The 17680-nt window shown below is 48.2% G+C and overlaps 1 protein-coding gene across 1 annotated transcript in view; it reads left to right on the top strand.

The window, feature by feature from the left end:
- The first annotated feature begins 323 nt into the window (after positions 1 to 323).
- Positions 324 to 17680, top strand: part of LOC148442632 (leucine-rich glioma-inactivated protein 1-like) — a 64121-nt gene continuing 46764 nt past the window's right edge. Inside the window, exons 1-4 of the mRNA XM_088463693.1 lie at positions 324 to 568; positions 9136 to 9657; positions 12688 to 12759; positions 15821 to 15892. Of these exons, the coding sequence (XP_088319819.1) occupies positions 9470 to 9657; positions 12688 to 12759; positions 15821 to 15892 (332 nt within the window). The 5' untranslated portion in view covers positions 324 to 568; positions 9136 to 9469. The remainder of the gene's footprint in view (positions 569 to 9135; positions 9658 to 12687; positions 12760 to 15820; positions 15893 to 17680) is intronic.

Genomic DNA, 17680 nt, shown 5'->3' with positions numbered 1-17680 from the left:
GACGGATCACCCGTCGTTAGCCGGGTCTCGCGCATGCGCACGACGGAGACGGCTCCGTCGTGCGCATGTGCACTGGAGCAACATCGACCCGGTTGCGAGCTCGTAGAGCTCGCGACCGGGTCTGAATAAGCTCTCAAGTGCCCAAATTATTACAAGAGGTCCGACAAAGACTTATTAAAAAAAATAAAAAGAAAACACAGACTAGCACAATAACCACAAGCTCTGACAAATGGGGAAACTAATTGGCACACGCATGTTCCAAGCAAAAACACACATCATCCATCCGGCCCTTCCCTCCGAGCCATCCCAAGGAATCAGTCAAACAACACATTGTGTCAGAGACTGAGAACCACCGACACACTATAGAGAGGGAGTGAGGAGCTCACTAATAGTACAGATAGAGAGGGACAAGTCAGGAGGGTGCGCGGGGCATTTAGGGAGAAGAGAAGAAGACGGGGACAAGGAAGGCTGCTCCACAAAGTTATTAGGATCTAGGAACAAAAAGAAACTTTGTGATGAGAGATGTAGAACCGCGGAGCGTACGACAAGGCAGAAATCCTTTCTTGTGGTAAGTAATATTCACATCATGACTCAATGTTTTATTTTTATGTATCCACACAACCTCATGTCACGTTCCCTCCTGACACGTGTGGGGTATCAGAAGCTGCTCCTAAGAGGCTTATATAACAGTTATACATTGTTAGACACTGAATGGTAATGTGGGGGGTCTGACTAAACCTCCGGGTCACGTGGATGTTCTGATTTTTTTTTTTTTTAATAACCTGAACTTCAAGCAGGAAACTCTAATACGCACGTGTCTGTGGAAAAGTAAAATGTTCCAAACTTTTGTCCTTTTTGAAAATTATTTTGGACATTAAATAGATCACTAAATGATTCTACCTTCACATTTCAAGCAATGTTACTGAGCCATGAGATTTGTATAATATTGTGCTATGTAAACTGCGATGGTGCAAGAGGAAATTATGTGTTGGTTTCATGGGATGATGGTGACGTACATGGTAACTGAGAGGCGGATGTACAGTCACACATACGACTGTTTGCGGAGAGTATCTTACGTGTTCCAGAACCGGGCGGACGCAACCCCGGGATTTGCAGAGTCGCACGGGTTTCAGTCATATCTCCACTTATGACTGGGGAGGCGGATTTTTGGCGGTAAAATAGCGTTCTCACATAGGCAAAGTTCTGTGAGGGCGTGTCGATGGAACTGTGTGCTCTACAGAATTGGACGCAAGCGTAAATACGTCCTCTTCATTCCTATCTCAGGACTACTGTGCATGTGCGGTCTACTGAACACGCCTGTGCGTCAGCCATTGCCGGGGAGGGTCCCAGAAGAACCCTCCCCCTTGTAATTTTTGCAAAGTGTAGCCCATAAGCTACTGCGGCACAACACCGCCATCTTCAGATTCTTCGCATTCCGGAGCTTGGTAAATCTGGCAGCAGCGTGTCTCCCATAGAGACCTAATGGCGGTGCGGCAGCTGTGGGAAATGTAAAGACCATGGCAGACATCATAGATACAGTATCTGCTGCTATCCCTCCATTATACATTCAGGGGGTGATGTCCCTCTAGGTTAGGGTGGGAACAATAAGCGGCCCCCCCAGCTGTTGCAGAACTACACATTCCAGCACGCCCTGTCACATTTTTGCTATTTGGCCATTCTAACACTGTTGCAAGGTATGTTGGGATTTGTAGTTCAACAGCTGGAGGGTCTATAATTGCCCACCCCTGCCCTAGGTGCCCAGTTACTGTTCTTAGCTTTACTCCAACCTCAGAATCAGGCCAAGTACCCACCTAAATCTGCCCCCGGCCCTCATTGCTCCATAATGCTCATTTTATTTCATATTACATCTATTTTATTATTTATTTTATTACCAGTTATTTATATAGCGCACACATATTCCGCAGCGCTGTATAGAGAATATTTGTCCATTCACATCAGTCCCTGCCCCAGTGAAGCTTACACTCTATGGCCCTCATTCAGACCCACTCGCAAGCGGGTTGATGGTGGGGCACTGCGCACGTGCCGCGCAAGCCCGTAGCAAGTGAGAATTTCACTCGCTCCGGGGCTCGCTACAAACGGGGACCACACGGGGGTCTTGTCGCAAGCCCGATGGTCGCGATGATCGCAACCATCACCTGGCCGCTCACAAAAGCTGTGGGTGGTTACCCACAGCTTAGCGAGCGGCCAGGAGGCCGGTTTAAAAAAAAAAAAACAGCCGCCCTCATTCAGAGCGAGTGCTCGCCTTTTGCGAGCGCCCCGTGAGTGAGGTCCTATATTCCCTACCACATGCTCACACACACACTTGGGTTAACTTTTTGTTGGGGGCCAATTAACCTACCAGTATATTTTTGGAGTGTGGGAGGAAACCAGAGCACCCAGAGGAAACCCACACAAGCACAGGGAGAATATACAAACTCCACATAGTTAGGGCTGTAGTGGGAATCGAACCCACAACCTCAGTGCTGTGCGGCAGTAATGCTGACCACTACACCGTCTGTGCTGCCTCTAAACCAGTTACTTAGACTATAATGGGAATCAGTCATTGTGATGGGACGTCCTTCATCTGTGGTATTTCCACTACACTATTATCTCAGAGCTGAATTCATGTGACTCAGATCTTCTTCTGATCCGATTCCCCACCAGATAAGGTGACAGAGACGGCACAGAGCAGGCAGGAAGAGAGAGGATACTGGCTGGTTTGTCTCCGGCGTGTGATCTGCCGTGTGCCACGCTCGGCCACAATGCCATAAATCCTGTTTAAGCCGAGCTTCGGTTTACTCTGCCCCAGGCGTGTGCATTATATAGGAATTGTCCTACGTAATTATAGACATATTTAACATCTAAAACCTTCCCGCCTCCAGGGGTCTGACTAAAGAAATGGTTCCTGGCACAAACTGTGGAGAAAAGAAATGACTTACAGGGAATTTGCACAACTTATCTCACGTGTTTCTGTAGAACCACACGATAAATATAGACCTAATAACAGAGCGAGGGGTTAATGTGTGCAACCGCGTTACATGGGACAGTCCGCCCGATCGCCAATAACAAGGGAAATAGTAATTTATTCTAATCTGTGGCAAAATCATTGTTTTTTCCAATAGAGGGGGCGGATGTTTACTTCCCTCCGCCGCCATTGAGTTCTTTGACGGCGATATTGTTTTAGATTTTTCTAAGCGACAAAAAATGGTGGATTTCGTCACATAAGCAAATCCGATATGTGACGTATTGGAGCCGTTACCTGTCTCCCAGCGCAGCCTGATGTAGGAGGAGGAGGCTGTTAGTTCCGCCATGTATTTGGAGGATCTCCCTCGGGAAGTTGCGCATCTTCATCACAGTCCTGAACTGATAACCACATATCGCGTCAGTGCATCGCTGATACACTAAAGGTCATTGGAGAACATTGGGGGAGATGTATCAAACCTTGTATAGATTGCAGAAGAGGACAAGCCAACCAATCAGATTCTAGCTAGCATTTATCTTGTACATTTTATAAAATGATAGGTAGTAGCTGATTGGTTGCTATGGGAAATTTCTCCACTTGTTCTCTTCTCCACTCTTTAGAAGGTTGATACACATCCCCCCATGGTGAGATCATCAGAGGGGTGATTTTTCGCTACCCTACTACGGGTCTGGCAGCGCTGGTCGGCAGCAGGGCAGCGGATGGGGAGTCGCCTTCAATGTACTTTCTACCACACTCCTGTGTACACCAGCTCTTGTACTAGGGAACCTCGTCAGAAAGCCTCGACCTGCGTGTCGGGGCGTAGCTGAGTCCAGACCTCCTTGCGAGGGTCCCTGGTGAATACCACCGACACCTTAGATTCTGCGCCTTGGTACTGGGTCTTAGCCAATCCTAAAGCACAGACCACGCATCAACTATCATCTATCAGTGAGTTTGCACTGAAATACTCTGGCCACAAATGGATGTTGCTGGTAATCCCTCGCCGCGAGAATTTCTGGAAAATCTTCTCACCAGAGTTAAGAAGCAAGAGCACGAACGCACTCCGGCCATGCAGTGTCTATAGATGCTTAAGCAGCAAATCAGTCACCACCAGTCGCCTCCGGTACAGTCATTGCCATCTCCTGTGGTTCCATTCCAGCTGCTGGAGCTTCTGCGCTATTACAGATTCCAAGTCTCACAAAGTTTAATCCCAAGAGCTGTTGGTGTGTGTGTAAGCCTGGCACATCAGGGGGGGGGCATTGTATAGGGATGGCTGCTACTGGGGGCACTTTATGGGGGGGTGCCCGCTACTGGGGGCACTGAATAAGGGGGGTCTACTACTGGGTACTACTACTAGGGGCACTGTATAGGGGGGACTACTACTGGGCACTACTACTGGGGGCACTGTATAGGGGGGACTACTACTGGGTACTACTACTGGGGGCACTGTATAGGGGGGGTCTACTACTGGGTACTACTACTAGGGGCACTGTATAGGGGGGGTCTACTACTGGGTACTACTACTGGGGGCACTGTATAGGGGGGTCTACTACTGGGTACTACTACTGGGGGCACTGAATAAGGGGGGTCTACTACTGGGTACTACTACTAGGGGCACTGTATAGGGGGGACTACTACTGGGGGCCCTGTATAGGGGGACTACTACTGGGTACTACTACTGGGTCCCTGTATAGGGGGGACTACTACTGGGGGCACTGTATAGGGGGGACTACTACTGGGGGCCCTGTATAGGGGGACTACTACTGGGTACTACTACTGGGGGCACTGTATAGGGGGGACTACTACTGGGGGCCCTGTATAGGGGGGACTATTACTGGGGGCCCTGTATAGGGGGGACTACTACTGGGTACCACTACTGGGGACACTGTATAGGGGGGACTGCTACTGGGGTCCCTGTATAGGGGGGACTACTACTGGGGGCCCTGTAGAGGGGGACTACTACTAGGTACTACTACTGGGGGCCCTGTATAGGGGGAACTACTACTGGGGGCCCTTTATAGGGGGGACTACTACTGGGGGCCTTGTAGAGGGGGGACTACTACTGGGGGCCCTGTATAGGGGGGACTACTACTGGGGGCCCTGTATAGGGGGACAACTACTGGATACCACTACTGGGGGCACTGTATAGGGGGAACTACTACTGGGGGCACTGTATAGGGGGGACTGCTACTGTAGGCCCTGTATAGGGGGACTACCACTGGGGGCCCTGTATAAGGGGGACTATTACTGGGGGCCCTGTATAGGGGGGGACTACTACTGGGTACTACTACTGGGGGCACTGTATAGGGGGAACTACTACTGGGGGCACTGTATAGGGGGGACTACTACTGGGTGCCCTGTATAGGAGGACTACTACTGGGTACTACTACTGGGGGCACTGTATAGGGGGAACTACTACTGGGGGCACTGTATAGGGGGGACTACTACTGGGGGGCCCTGTATAGGGGGGACTGCTACTGGGGTCCCTGTATAGGGGGGACTGCTACTGGGGGCCCTGTAGAGGGGGACTACTACTGGGGGCCCTTTATAGGGGGGACTACTACTGGGGTCCCTGTATAGGGAGGACTACTACTGGGTCCCTGTATAGGGGGGACTACTACTGGGGGCACTGTATAGGGGGGACTACTACTGAGGGCCCTGTATAGGGGGGGACTACTACTGGGTACTACTACTGGGGGCACTGTATAGGGGGAGCTACTACTGGGGGCACTGTATAGGGGGGACTACTACTGGGTGCCCTGTATAGGAGGACTCCTACTGGGTACTACTACTTGGGGCACTGTATAGGGGGGACTACTACTTGGGGGCCCTGTATAGGAGGGCACTACTACTGGGGGCCCTGTATAGGGGGGGACTACTTCTGGGTACTACTACTGGGGGCACTGTATAGGGGGAACTACTACTGGGGGAACTGTATAGGGGGGACTACTACTGGGTGCCCTGTATAGGAGGACTACTACTGGGTACTACTACTGGGGGCACTGTATAGGGGTAACTACTACTGGGGGCACTGTATAGGGGGGACTACTACTGGGGGGCCCTGTATAGGAGGGCACTACTACTGGGGGCCCTGTATAGGGGGGGACTACTACTGGGTACTACTACTGGGGGCACTGTATAGGGGGGACTACTACTGGGGGCCCTGTATAGGGGAGGACTACTACTGGGGGCCCTGTATAGGGGGACTACTACTGGGGCACTGTATAGAGGGAACTACTACTTGGGGCAATGCAGCATAGGGAAGACTAATACTGGGGGCAATGTAGCATAGGGGGAACTAATACTGGGGGCACTGTATAGGGGGGACTACTACTGGGGTCAATGCAGCAATGGGGGGATTACTACTGGGGGCACTGTATAGGTGGGACTACTACTGGGGGCACTGTATAGGAGAACTACTACTGGGGGCAATGCAGCATAGGGGGGATTACTACTGGGGCACTGCATACGGGGGGAGGGGGGAGCCAGTCCATTACATTGCCAGGGGTGCTTGGATCCCTAGTTACACCCCTGCTCTGGATATCCCCCCTGCACCGGAGGCTCGCCTGGGCAAAAGGGGGCAACGTCTCGCTGGGGATCCCGATAACATCACCCCGGGGGCAGCCCATCTTCACAGGAGATGCTGGGCCGCCCCCGGAGACTGGGCTGTCGTCCCCTCTTCTATGACAAGAGCCGGGTGCTGCAGGAGAATGTGACACTACAGAGGAGCCGGCATTTTGTTGTCACCCCCTCCGAGGCCCTCATGCGGGGGGCATGATGCCACTGACTGAGGGGTCTATGGACTTAACTAAGGAGAGAGATAAAGTGGATGGAGATAAACTTCCAACAAATCAGCTCCTGTCACTTTACAGGCTGTGTTTGAAAAATGATAGTTAGGAGCTGATTGGTTGGTACTTTATCACCGTCCACTTTATCTCTCCCCAAGGCTTAGTACATAGACCCCTGAGTGTGAATCAGTGGCTGCTGCTTTTCTGCCATGTTCCGCTTCATCTGTATCTGTACAAATGCCTAAAGCCAATTCCTGTTAGAGCTTTTATGTCTCCTGTACACTGAGAGACGCAGTTTGGAGAAAGATAATGGTGCCCTGCTCCTCTCAGGGCACCTCAGTCACAACGTGGGCCTCGCACCCAGAGGGCACATCTGTATGTAACTTATTTTTAAACTAATTTAGGGCTTGCTCTGACATGATTAAAGATTTGTTCTTAGAATTTGGTAATTGCAGCTTAGTGAAGGAGATTTTATTTTCAAGTGCTGTGATGACATGTAGGAAAAGTGACTGGCACCTTAGGAGTTAAGCAATTTAACCCTAATCGGCCATCGGAATCTGTGAGTGTATTACAACAACTGTGACTGGTGCAGTAATTGTCCGGCCCTGATCGTATCCTATCTATCTTGTCACTAGCTTAGGATCTATGCACACAGAACCCTATCACAACCTGCTCATTAGCGCTGATTCCAGGCTCAGCGCATTTATCACACCAGAGCAACCAATCAGCTTCCAGAACGTAACTAAACCTCACAGCATTTTGGAGGAGATTCACAGGAGATTTATTATAAAAATATATTATGTGATCCAATAATGTACAAACCCCAAAAGATACAAAAATATAACAAGAAGCAGATTACTGTACACAGATATAAATACCACGGGACACTGACATACAGTACATGGTATATGTGGTGGGTGCTTTTATATTTTTAGGAGCCAGAGAGACATTTTGAGAAGTTATTGGAACAGTAAAAAGACAGAAATGAAAAACAAAAGTGACACCCATGTGATCCGAATTATGCTCCTTCCATGTTTCCTATTGGGTAATACATGTAGCAAAACAGTTTCTTTGCCAGGAAAAGGGACCATCATAGTAAATTTGCAATTCATATTAGTCATGATTATACTGTAGAGACTAAGAGATGTATACAACATTAAGAAAGCAGATAAGCGGAAGTAAAAATACACAATATGAATGTGTCTGGCTGAGTTTCGTTGAGTTTCATTCCCTCTATTTAAAGATGAGCAAATTTTTCGGAACTGCTCCAGGTGATATGTTCCCCTCATTGGAATATTTTACATGTGTTTCATGTGGATTTTGATACAGAGGTCACACAGCCCCGGCCGCGCCTCCATCTTTATGCTAATGATGTAATGTTGAGCATACTGACTCGAGACACCCAATTGCAGCAAACATTAATCCATCTTGGTGCACCATCGTCCACTTCATTGATGCTTGCACCAGCCCCACTCAGTGATGTGCGGTGAGGTAAATGGCTGGGGAGGCACTGTCAGTGACGTGCGGTGAGGTAAATGGCTGTGGAGGCACTGTCAGTGACGTGCGGTGAGGTAAATGGCTGGGGAGGCACTCTCAGTGACGTGCGGTGAGGTAAATGGCTGGGGAGGCACTGGCAGTGATGTGCGGTAAAGTAAATGGCTGGGGAGGCACTGGTAGTGACGTGCGGTGAGGTAAATGGCTGGGGAGGCACTGGCAGTGATGTGCGGTAAAGTAAATGGCTGGGGAGGCACTGGTAGTGACGTGCGGTGAGGTAAATGGCTGGGGAGGCACAGGCAGTGACGTACGGTGAGGTAAAGGGCTGGGGACGCACTGGCAGTGACGTACGGTGAGGTAAATGGCTGGGGAGGCACTGGCAGTGACGTGCGGTGAGGTACATGGCTGGGGAGGCACTGGCTATTATCAGAGCTAGAATTACAGATACATATATATGAACCTGAGGGTACATGTGGGCATTATACAGAGGTGCAGCAGTATATAGTGCTGGGAATATGGTGAGTTTTGATCAGGGATGTGTGGAAAAGATAGACAGGGAGGCAGCGCCTCACCTACCATACAATTATTACTCCAGAGTTTTGACTATAAAAATGACTAGAATAATACAAAGAGAATATTTATAATATTTTATTTAGATTTTTCTTATCATTTTTATAGTCAAAACTCTGGAGTATATCTAAGTATGACAGGAGAGGCTCTGCCTCACCTCACCGCACATCACTGGCCCCACTATATTGCCGCAGATTCGCCGGAATCATGGTGATAGGCATCTCGCCGACTATTACAGTCCCCACCCCCACCTTAGTGTAAGCGGAAATGATTTATATTTCATTTATTATGATATTTAATGTTTCTGTTTGTTTCTATTTACAGAACGAGAACTTCTGCATAAAACAGACTAGAAAAGGGTCGTGGTGACGAAATTAAAGAACATTACCGGATAGAAATACCCTCTGCAAAGGGGCAAAGAAAGATGATTGGACAGAGGGCACCTGAAAGAGACTATGGAGTTGGGGTGTAGATAGATCGGAGAGGTGACTGAGAAGGGCAGCGAGATAGCAGGAGGGGCGGAAGGTCCCATGCTCTAGAAAGACGGAGAAGGGGACACTAATTTAGATAGTAAATAAAGGATGAGACTGGTAAGAACATAAAATGTTCAAAGTAAATTGAGGAATTAAAGAAAATCTTCACCGAAGACACAGGGACAATGGGGCTCTCATTCTATCTGTCGGTTGGAGTGATTTTCGTCCTGGGTCTCGTTCCCTCGTGTCTGATGCGAGCAGCGAGACCCCCAAAGTGGAAGTGTCCTGCAACCTGTAACTGCACCATGGATAATGTCCTGTGCGATGGATCAAGCTACATACCTAAAACGTATTCCCTGGATATCATCTCCATGTAAGAACCCACTGGCGCCTTTCTTATCCCTCAGGGGGGCTCATTTACTAACAGCTTACTAAGGTTTTAAATTGGCTATGAACCAGGGCAACCAATCAGCAATAAGCTTCTGCCTGTCTAGTGCGCATTTCACAAGGTAGGCGAGCATCTCATTTATAGGCGGATTGGCCATCTGGCATTTCTGGCAAATGCCAGAAGGGCAGATGGCCTGATGGGCCGGTCCGACCGGATGAGGGCCTGCTTGAGCAGCTACACCTCCTGACGCTTTGCTCATCCGGCAAAACAGGGTGTGTCGCAAGGCCTGAGACTCACAGCACCCCGTGATAAGTGGCCACCCCATGACATGTGCCCAGGCCCCTATTTCCATGCGCGAACATTAAAAGTGCCAAGGCCAAAATTTAGCCCCAGTCTGACCCTGGTCTCATTGGTGGCTATTGCTTAGCGCACGTTTTGCCCCACATGTAATATTAATAAATTTGCCCACACTGAGGACCTGATTCAGACCCGCTCGCGAGCGCTGAGCGCTCGCAAGCGGGTCGCTGTTGCCCAAATGCGCATGCGCACGATGGAGGCGCCTCCATCGTGCGCATGCGTGAGACCCGAATAACGACGGGGAAGCCGTCGTTATGGGTCTCGCACCAAAGGGGGCGTGCTGTCGATGGTGAGTGACAGCAGGCCCCCTATGGTGGGCGTGCTGGGGGCGTGGCTGCCCAGACGGAGGCGTTCCCATGGGACCGTCTGGGTCCGTCTGGGTCCGGCCCCACTGACATCACTAATGATGTCAGTGGGAGTGCTTTTGGCTCTGATAGAGCCAAAATCACTCCAGGGCTTGCGGTCAACAAGACCCTACCGCAAGGGTCTCGTCACAAGCCCGATGGTCGCGATGGTCTTGACCATCGCGACCATCATCATGGACGCTCGCATAAGCTGTGGGTGGTAACCCACAGGTATGCGAGCGTCCAAGAGGCCGCTTCCCCCCCCCCCAAAAAAAAAACGCTCTGAATCAGGCCCTGAGTTTATAAAAGTGCTTCCAAGTGGTCATAAACCATAAAACGCGTCGGGTGGACAAATAGACGAGCATTGTAGGTCTGCAGATGGATCCTCAGGGTCTATAACAACTGAACATCCACCCGACTCACGTGAATACCAGACAACTAATACAGCAGTTGTGCAGCTCTGAATCCTGTATCTAAGCATCTGATTTGGCAGCACCTGAATACCTGCAGCTCGGGCGATCTGTGCCTGATTTATAGTGATGTAATGAACACGTTGCAATGATTTCTCAACCTGATACACTTGCAGAAGTCAGTGTAAGGTGTCATGAAACGGTTACTGACATGGCACTCTGCCGACACTATTAGCTGACACATAGTTCTTCACATTCTCCAAACTTTTAAACACCCACCACCATATTATAAGAGATAAGTGGGTGAGAAATGTGTTATCATATACACAATGGCATGAGATAAAAAGGTATCACTTCAAAGAAATACAGTAAAATCCCAAACCTTCCATCGCCATGGTAACTACAATATGTGCAAAATAAAAATCGTAGCTCGAGACGATCTGCAGTGAAAAGTCACCTTCATATTACAAACTGTACATGACAGCGTCACTATCTCAGGATATTATAATTTATACGTCCCTTTATCGTGCTTGTCAGCTGTTGTGGCTGTATACATTGTGGCTGTATACATTGTGGCTGTATACATTGTGGCTGTATACATTTTCCACCAGTGTCCTACTATAAAGTAAATGACTGAGGGTTTTTTTTGTAGAGTTGGTCATAAAATCACTATAAATTCCTCTAGAAAAAGCAAAAACCCTGTATTTCTGCCCTATGCAGAGTGGGGAGAGGCGTTTCTTATAGCGACCATGTTGTAAGTCATTTATCTTATGTGCAGCAAACACATTCCCTATTGGGCATCCATTAAACTGCACAAACCTCTCTAATACAGCAAGAAGGAACCAATCAGAGACGGCAGAGTGTGTGCAAACAGCCAATCACAAGTGGTTTGCTAGTGCCAGCTATTAGCCTCGGCTATTTGCATATCCCCCCGGATCACCCGCAAATAATACGTCTTTCTCAGGTGCACGCACATCTTTTTCCCGGACTACAGGCTGATTCAGAGGTGGACGCTATTGCAGCCATTATTGCGATTTTTTTGGTGGAGTCGCAGCAGTTGTAATATGCAAATAGTAGTTTCAGCTTTCCCCATCTGTACCAGCAAGCGTGCTAGCCCTGGAACGCCACGTTCAATGCCCGTGGATGGTGTAATTACTCCGGTGGTTCTAAACAATTCATCATCATTGCATCATCCTGTTCACAATCAACCATTGCACCAGCCTATGGCTGCACAGCGTCTACTTCTCAACTCTGGCTAAACATGGCGTCTGTAGCTGTGGCTCTGCGTCTGAGAATGTAGTCGCTTGCATAGACACGCCCATAACACGCCCATAACACGGCCTTTATTTACAATCACTTCTGGCCACCTCCCTGTCACCGCCCAGAAACGTCCATGGTTTTGCCTCGCCTAATGCCAGCGTTCCCATACACAATAGCGTACACTCAGCGGAACTCTTGCGCAGTAGCAAATAGTTGCTCAATTCTGCCAACATCTCCTTTACGTCCACCTCCGGATTAGGCCCTATATGCGCTCACATTTACAAGAACCAAGTACACATTCTTTCTGTGCTTGCCCTACGTTTGAATGCCCACATCTTGCCCCGTTCCACCCATCTAAAAGTGCCGTGTGAAATCACGCAAGGTTTGCTGCGCCAACTGAGCCCCTGATAGTCTATTGTGCACAGGAACAACATCGCTTCGCTCTACTTAAACGTTCAGTCAATGTCCTCCGCTCTAGTGATTTGCAACTCTTTATTTTATTGACTATTTGTTCCGCTCACAAAATGGCTGCTCCTAGCGCGGGAAGGCGACATGTTTAATAGGACATCGTACGAGCCGTAGCATTTGCAGGTTCCTGTCCCTGTTACACGGTTCATTAAATCTCCTAATTATGTTTCTTACAGCTCGTTCCTAAGATGTGGATTCACCAGCATCCCACCTGACAGCTTTTCTCCCTCACAGACAATGCAGATTCTGTACGTATTATCATTGTGTGCTAATTAGTAATTAGGTAATTACCGACTTTCATTTTCTTCTGATGCACTCGTTTGCTGCCAGAAATAAATGGATCTCTAAAAATCCTAATTAGCTGCAGTAATTTCTAATTTGACAGTGTTTTTTTTTTTCTTTGAGGCAATGAAATGTTTGTGTTTCTAATTATTTTAAACGGATATCGGTAGTCATTCAAAAAGAGGTGGGTGGCTGCGTCTAATGGCGGTCACTCGTCAGCGACAAATGTGCGAGTGCCTCTCAATGAGGCCCTGTGTGTCCTCCTGGCACGTGCAAACATGGGGATGCAATCGGGAAACCGACTGTCTTAATCCCGACAGCCGGCTTCCCGATTGCTTTATCCCGGCGTGGGATAAATGACCGGCGTCTATATCTAGACGCCTGTCATTTACCCGACGCCAGGAGACCGGGGGGGAGGTTAGGGTTAGGCACCCCTAAGGAGGGTTAGGGTTAGGGGGTTAGGTTAGGTTAGTAGATACTTACCTTAGGCACGATCGGGATTTTCAGCGCTGTCTGGCTTCCGCTGCCGGGAACTCTGCTTCTGTCGGCCTGCCGCTGCTGGGATTCGAACTGTCGGCCACAGGGCCGGCGGTATTTCATACTGATTCCGCAAACATGAAGGTCTACTTTATGGTCTGGGTGTGCTCCTGCCTAATAAGACTCTTGCTATGATGTAGAGCAGTGGTTCTCAAACTCGGTCCTCAGGACCCCACACAGTTCACTTTTTCCAAGCCACCCAGCAGGAGCACAGGTGTATTCATTACTCACTGACACATTTTAAAAGCTAATTATCTCAATTGCAGTTTTGTGATGAGACCTGGAAAACATGCACTGTTTGGGGTCCTGAGGACCGAGTTTGAGAACCTGTGATACAGACCAAAGGTTCTCAACCTCAGCCCTCAAGTTTCCCCAGCAGGTCATGTTTTGATGATTTCTGTCTGTGGAAGCAGGTGGGATAATTACTGAACCAGCAACATAGATGAAAAGGGAGTGCATGATTATAGAAATCCACAAAACATGACCTGTTGGTCAAAGTACTTGAGGACTGGAGCTGAGAACCTCTGATATAGACTGCTGAGTGTGTTCTATGCCACAGGTTCTTAAACTTGGTCCTCAGGACTCCAAACAGTGCATGTTTTCCAAGTCTCCTAACAGAATCACAAGTGAAATAATTAGCTCCACCTGTGGATCTTTTAAAATGTGTCAGTGAGTAATGACTACACCTGTGCACCTGCTGGGTGACCTGGGAAATGTGTTACTGAGTAATGAATACACCTGTGCATCTGCTGGGTGACCTGGGAAATGAGTCAGTGAGTAATGAATACACCTGTGCTCCTGCTGGGTGACCTGAGAAATATATCAGTGAGTAATGATTACACCTGTGCACCAGCTGGGTAACCTGGAAAATGTGTCAGTGAATAATGAATACACCTGTGTACCTGCTGGGTAACCTGGAAAATGTGTCAGTGAATAATGAATACACCTGTGCACCTGATGGATGACTTCAGAAATGTGTCAGTGAGTAATGAATACACCTGTGCACCTGCTGGGTGACCTGGGAAATGTGTCAGTGAGTAATGACTACACCTGTGCACCTGCTGACTGACCTGGGAAATGAGTCAGTGAGTAATGAATACACCTGTGCACCTGCTGGGTAACCTGGAAAATGTGTCAGTGAATAATGAATACACCTGTGCACCTGATGGATGACTTCAGAAATGTGTCAGTGAGTAATGAATACACCTGTGCACCTGCTGGGTGACCTGAGAAATATGTCAGTGAGTATTGATTACACCTGTGCACCAGCTAAGTGACCTGGGAAATGTGTCAATGAGTAATGACTACACCTGTGCACCTGTCAGGTGACCTGAAAAATATGACCTGTGTGAGGTCCTGAGGACCGAGTTTGATAACCTCTGCTCTATGCTCCTGCTTTTGTTGATAGGAGAACATATCAGTCTGGGGCAGATCACGAGGAAGCAGAACCTGACTGATTGCTCACAGGCCCGGACTGCTCAAACTCACTTTTAAGTAGAGATGAGCAGTTCGCTTTGGCTCAGATCTTCCCACCAAGGTCAGGTGTCCGTGAAAGTTGACGTTGTGCCTCGTTTTTTGATCCAAATTTAGCAGGAAGATCTCAGCCAAAACCGAGCTGCTCATCTCTACTGTTAAAACTGTTTGTTTTTTTGTTTTTTTAAATGACGGGGAGAAAGGGGGCCCAAATTAGTGTCTAGCTTAGGGCCCCATGGCATCTACATCTCTGGCAACGTAAGGCAGTTATCTTAGGCAATTAGCTTTAGCAAAATGTGATGGTATAAACTGAGTGGCATTACTTCCATAGTGTTTCAAAATTACAACATAGCCCACAGGGGCGTTTCTAGAGAGGAGGGGGCCCGTGTGCAGTCTCCGACACGGGACCCCTCCTCTCCGCCCGGCAGCGCACTGAGCTGTGCGCGGCCAGCGCCGGAGTTATAGACTCTGGGCACTAGAGTGTGCTCAGAGTCTATAGTGTATGCACAGGTCACCGGGAAAATGGGCACGGCGGACATTTTCAAGTTGTTTTACAGCACCGGACCCCCGTGCCGATGTGGGATCCCGGAGAGGTAAGTAATATTATGGGTCCAAGGTGTGCAGTGCAGGGCCCCCCTGGACCCAGGGGCCCATGTTCCCCGCACACTCTGCACCCATTATAGATACGCCCCTGATAGCCTATATAGAAATATTTGGGTTCGGTATATAATGGATGAGATTTGGGCATTTCAGAGGCCGCCCTGGGTAGCGTAATATCCTGAGTAGCGTGATATCCTGGGGAGCGCAATATCCTGGGTAGCGCCATATCCTGGGTAGCGCATTACTTGTGCATGGTAAACTGTGAAGAATCATTTCCATGAAACTTTTTACCTTTGCCCCCTGGTGTCATGAGATGGGGTGTACTGTATATAAGGTGGGGGGATTGTCCTTTACCTCTGCCTGTAGCCCCCTTCTCCCCCTCCTCAGCATCCTGACCCCTCTCTCCTCTCATTATAGGTTATTTACGTCTTGTTCCTTTGATGTGGTTTCTGATGACGCTTTTCTGAAGCTGAAACATTTAGAGTACCTGTAAGTTCTGCCTACAAGGAGCAATTTATTAAAGATGAGCTCAGTGCACTGGATACACCAGAGAGTTTATTATATCTGTGCAATTCCGCTGATTCATTTACATATCGTTATTTACCAATTAATAACCTATAATTTAGAGTCACCATGACCTGCAGCCATTGGCTCCCTTACTCATGGGCGGTGGGCAAACTTTATCCTCATTTTTGTTTTTAACCATATTCAACACTTTACTGTTTTATAGTGGTCTAATCCCTCTATAGTGCTCCTGTCTAATCCCTCTATAGTGCTCCTGTCTAATTCCTCTATAGTACTCCTGTCTAATCCCTCTATAGTACTCCTGTCTAATCCCTCTATAGTGCTTCTGTCTAATCCCTCTATAGTGCTCCTGTCTAATCCCTCTATAGTGCTCCTGTCTAATCCCTCTGTAGTGCTTCTGTGTAATCCCTCTGTACTGCTCCTGTCTAATCCCTCTATAGTGCTCCTGTCTAATCCCTCTATAGTGCTCCTGTCTAATCCCTCTATAGTGCTTCTGTCTAATCCCTCTATAGTGCTCCTGTCTAATCCCTCTGTAGTGCTCCTGTCTAATCCCTCTATAGTGCTCCTGTCTAATCCCTCTGTAGTGCTGCTGTCTAAACCCTCTGTAGTGCTCCTGTCTAATCCCTCTGTAGTGCTCCTGTCTAATCCCTCTATAGTGCTCCTGTCTAATCCCTCTATAGTGCTCCTGTCTAATCCCTCTGTAGTGCTGCTGTGTTATCCCTCTGTAGTGCTTCTGTCTAATCCCTCTATAGTGCTTCTGTCTAATCCCTCTATAGTGCTTCTGTCTAATCTCTCTATAATGCTTCTGTCTAATCCCTCTATAGTGCTTCTGTCTAATCCCTCTATAGTGCTCCTGTCTAATCCCTCTATAGTGCTCCTGTCTAATCCCTCTATAGTCCTTGTGTCTAATCTCTCTATAGTGCTTCTGTCTAATCCCTCTATAGTGCTTCTGTCTAATCCCTCTATAGTGCTTCTGTCTAATCCCTCTATAGTGCTTCTGTCTAATCCCTCTGTAGTGCTGCTGTCTAATCCCTCTGTAGTGCTGCTGTCTAATCCCTCTGTAGTGCTCCTGTCTAATCCCTCTGTAGTCCTTATGTCTAATCCCTCTATAGTGCTCCTGTCTAATCTCTCTGTAGTGCTGCTGTCTAATCCCTCTATAGTCCTTCTGTCTGATCCCTCTATAATACTTCTGTCTGATCCCTCTATAATACTTCTGTCTAATCTCTCTATAATACTTCCTTCTAATCCCTCTATAGTCCTTGTGTCTAATCTCTCTATAGTGCTTCTGTCTAATCCCTCTATAGTGCTCCTGTCTATTCCCTCTATAATACTTCTGTCTAATCCCTCTATAGTCCTTGTGTCTAATCTCTCTATAGAGCTTCTGTCTAATCCCTCTATAGTGCTCCTGTCTAATCTCTCTATAGTGCTTCTGTCTAATCCCTCTGTAGTGCTGCTGTCTAATCCCTCTATAGTGCTTCTGTCTAATCCCTCTATAGTGCTTCTGTCTAATCCCTCTGTAGTGCTTCTGTATAATCCCTCTGTAGTGCTGCTGTCTAATCCCTCTGTAGTGCTCCTGTCTAATCCCTCTGTAGTGCTTCTGTCTAATCCCTCTATAGAGCTCCTGTCTAATCCCTCTATAGTCCTTGTGTCTAATCTCTCTATAGTGCTTCTGTCTAATCTCTCTATAGTGCTTGTGTCTAAACCCTCTATAGTGCTCTTGTCTAATCCCTCTATAATACTTCTGTCTAATCC

The sequence above is a fragment of the Taudactylus pleione genome, unplaced genomic scaffold (genome assembly GCF_031769625.1).
Source record: "Taudactylus pleione unplaced genomic scaffold, aTauple2 ptg001428l, whole genome shotgun sequence".
In the NCBI taxonomy this organism is placed as follows: Eukaryota; Metazoa; Chordata; class Amphibia; order Anura; family Myobatrachidae; genus Taudactylus; species Taudactylus pleione.
Note: the sequence above shows the minus strand (reverse complement) of the source record. Positions and strands in the feature narration are given on the sequence as shown.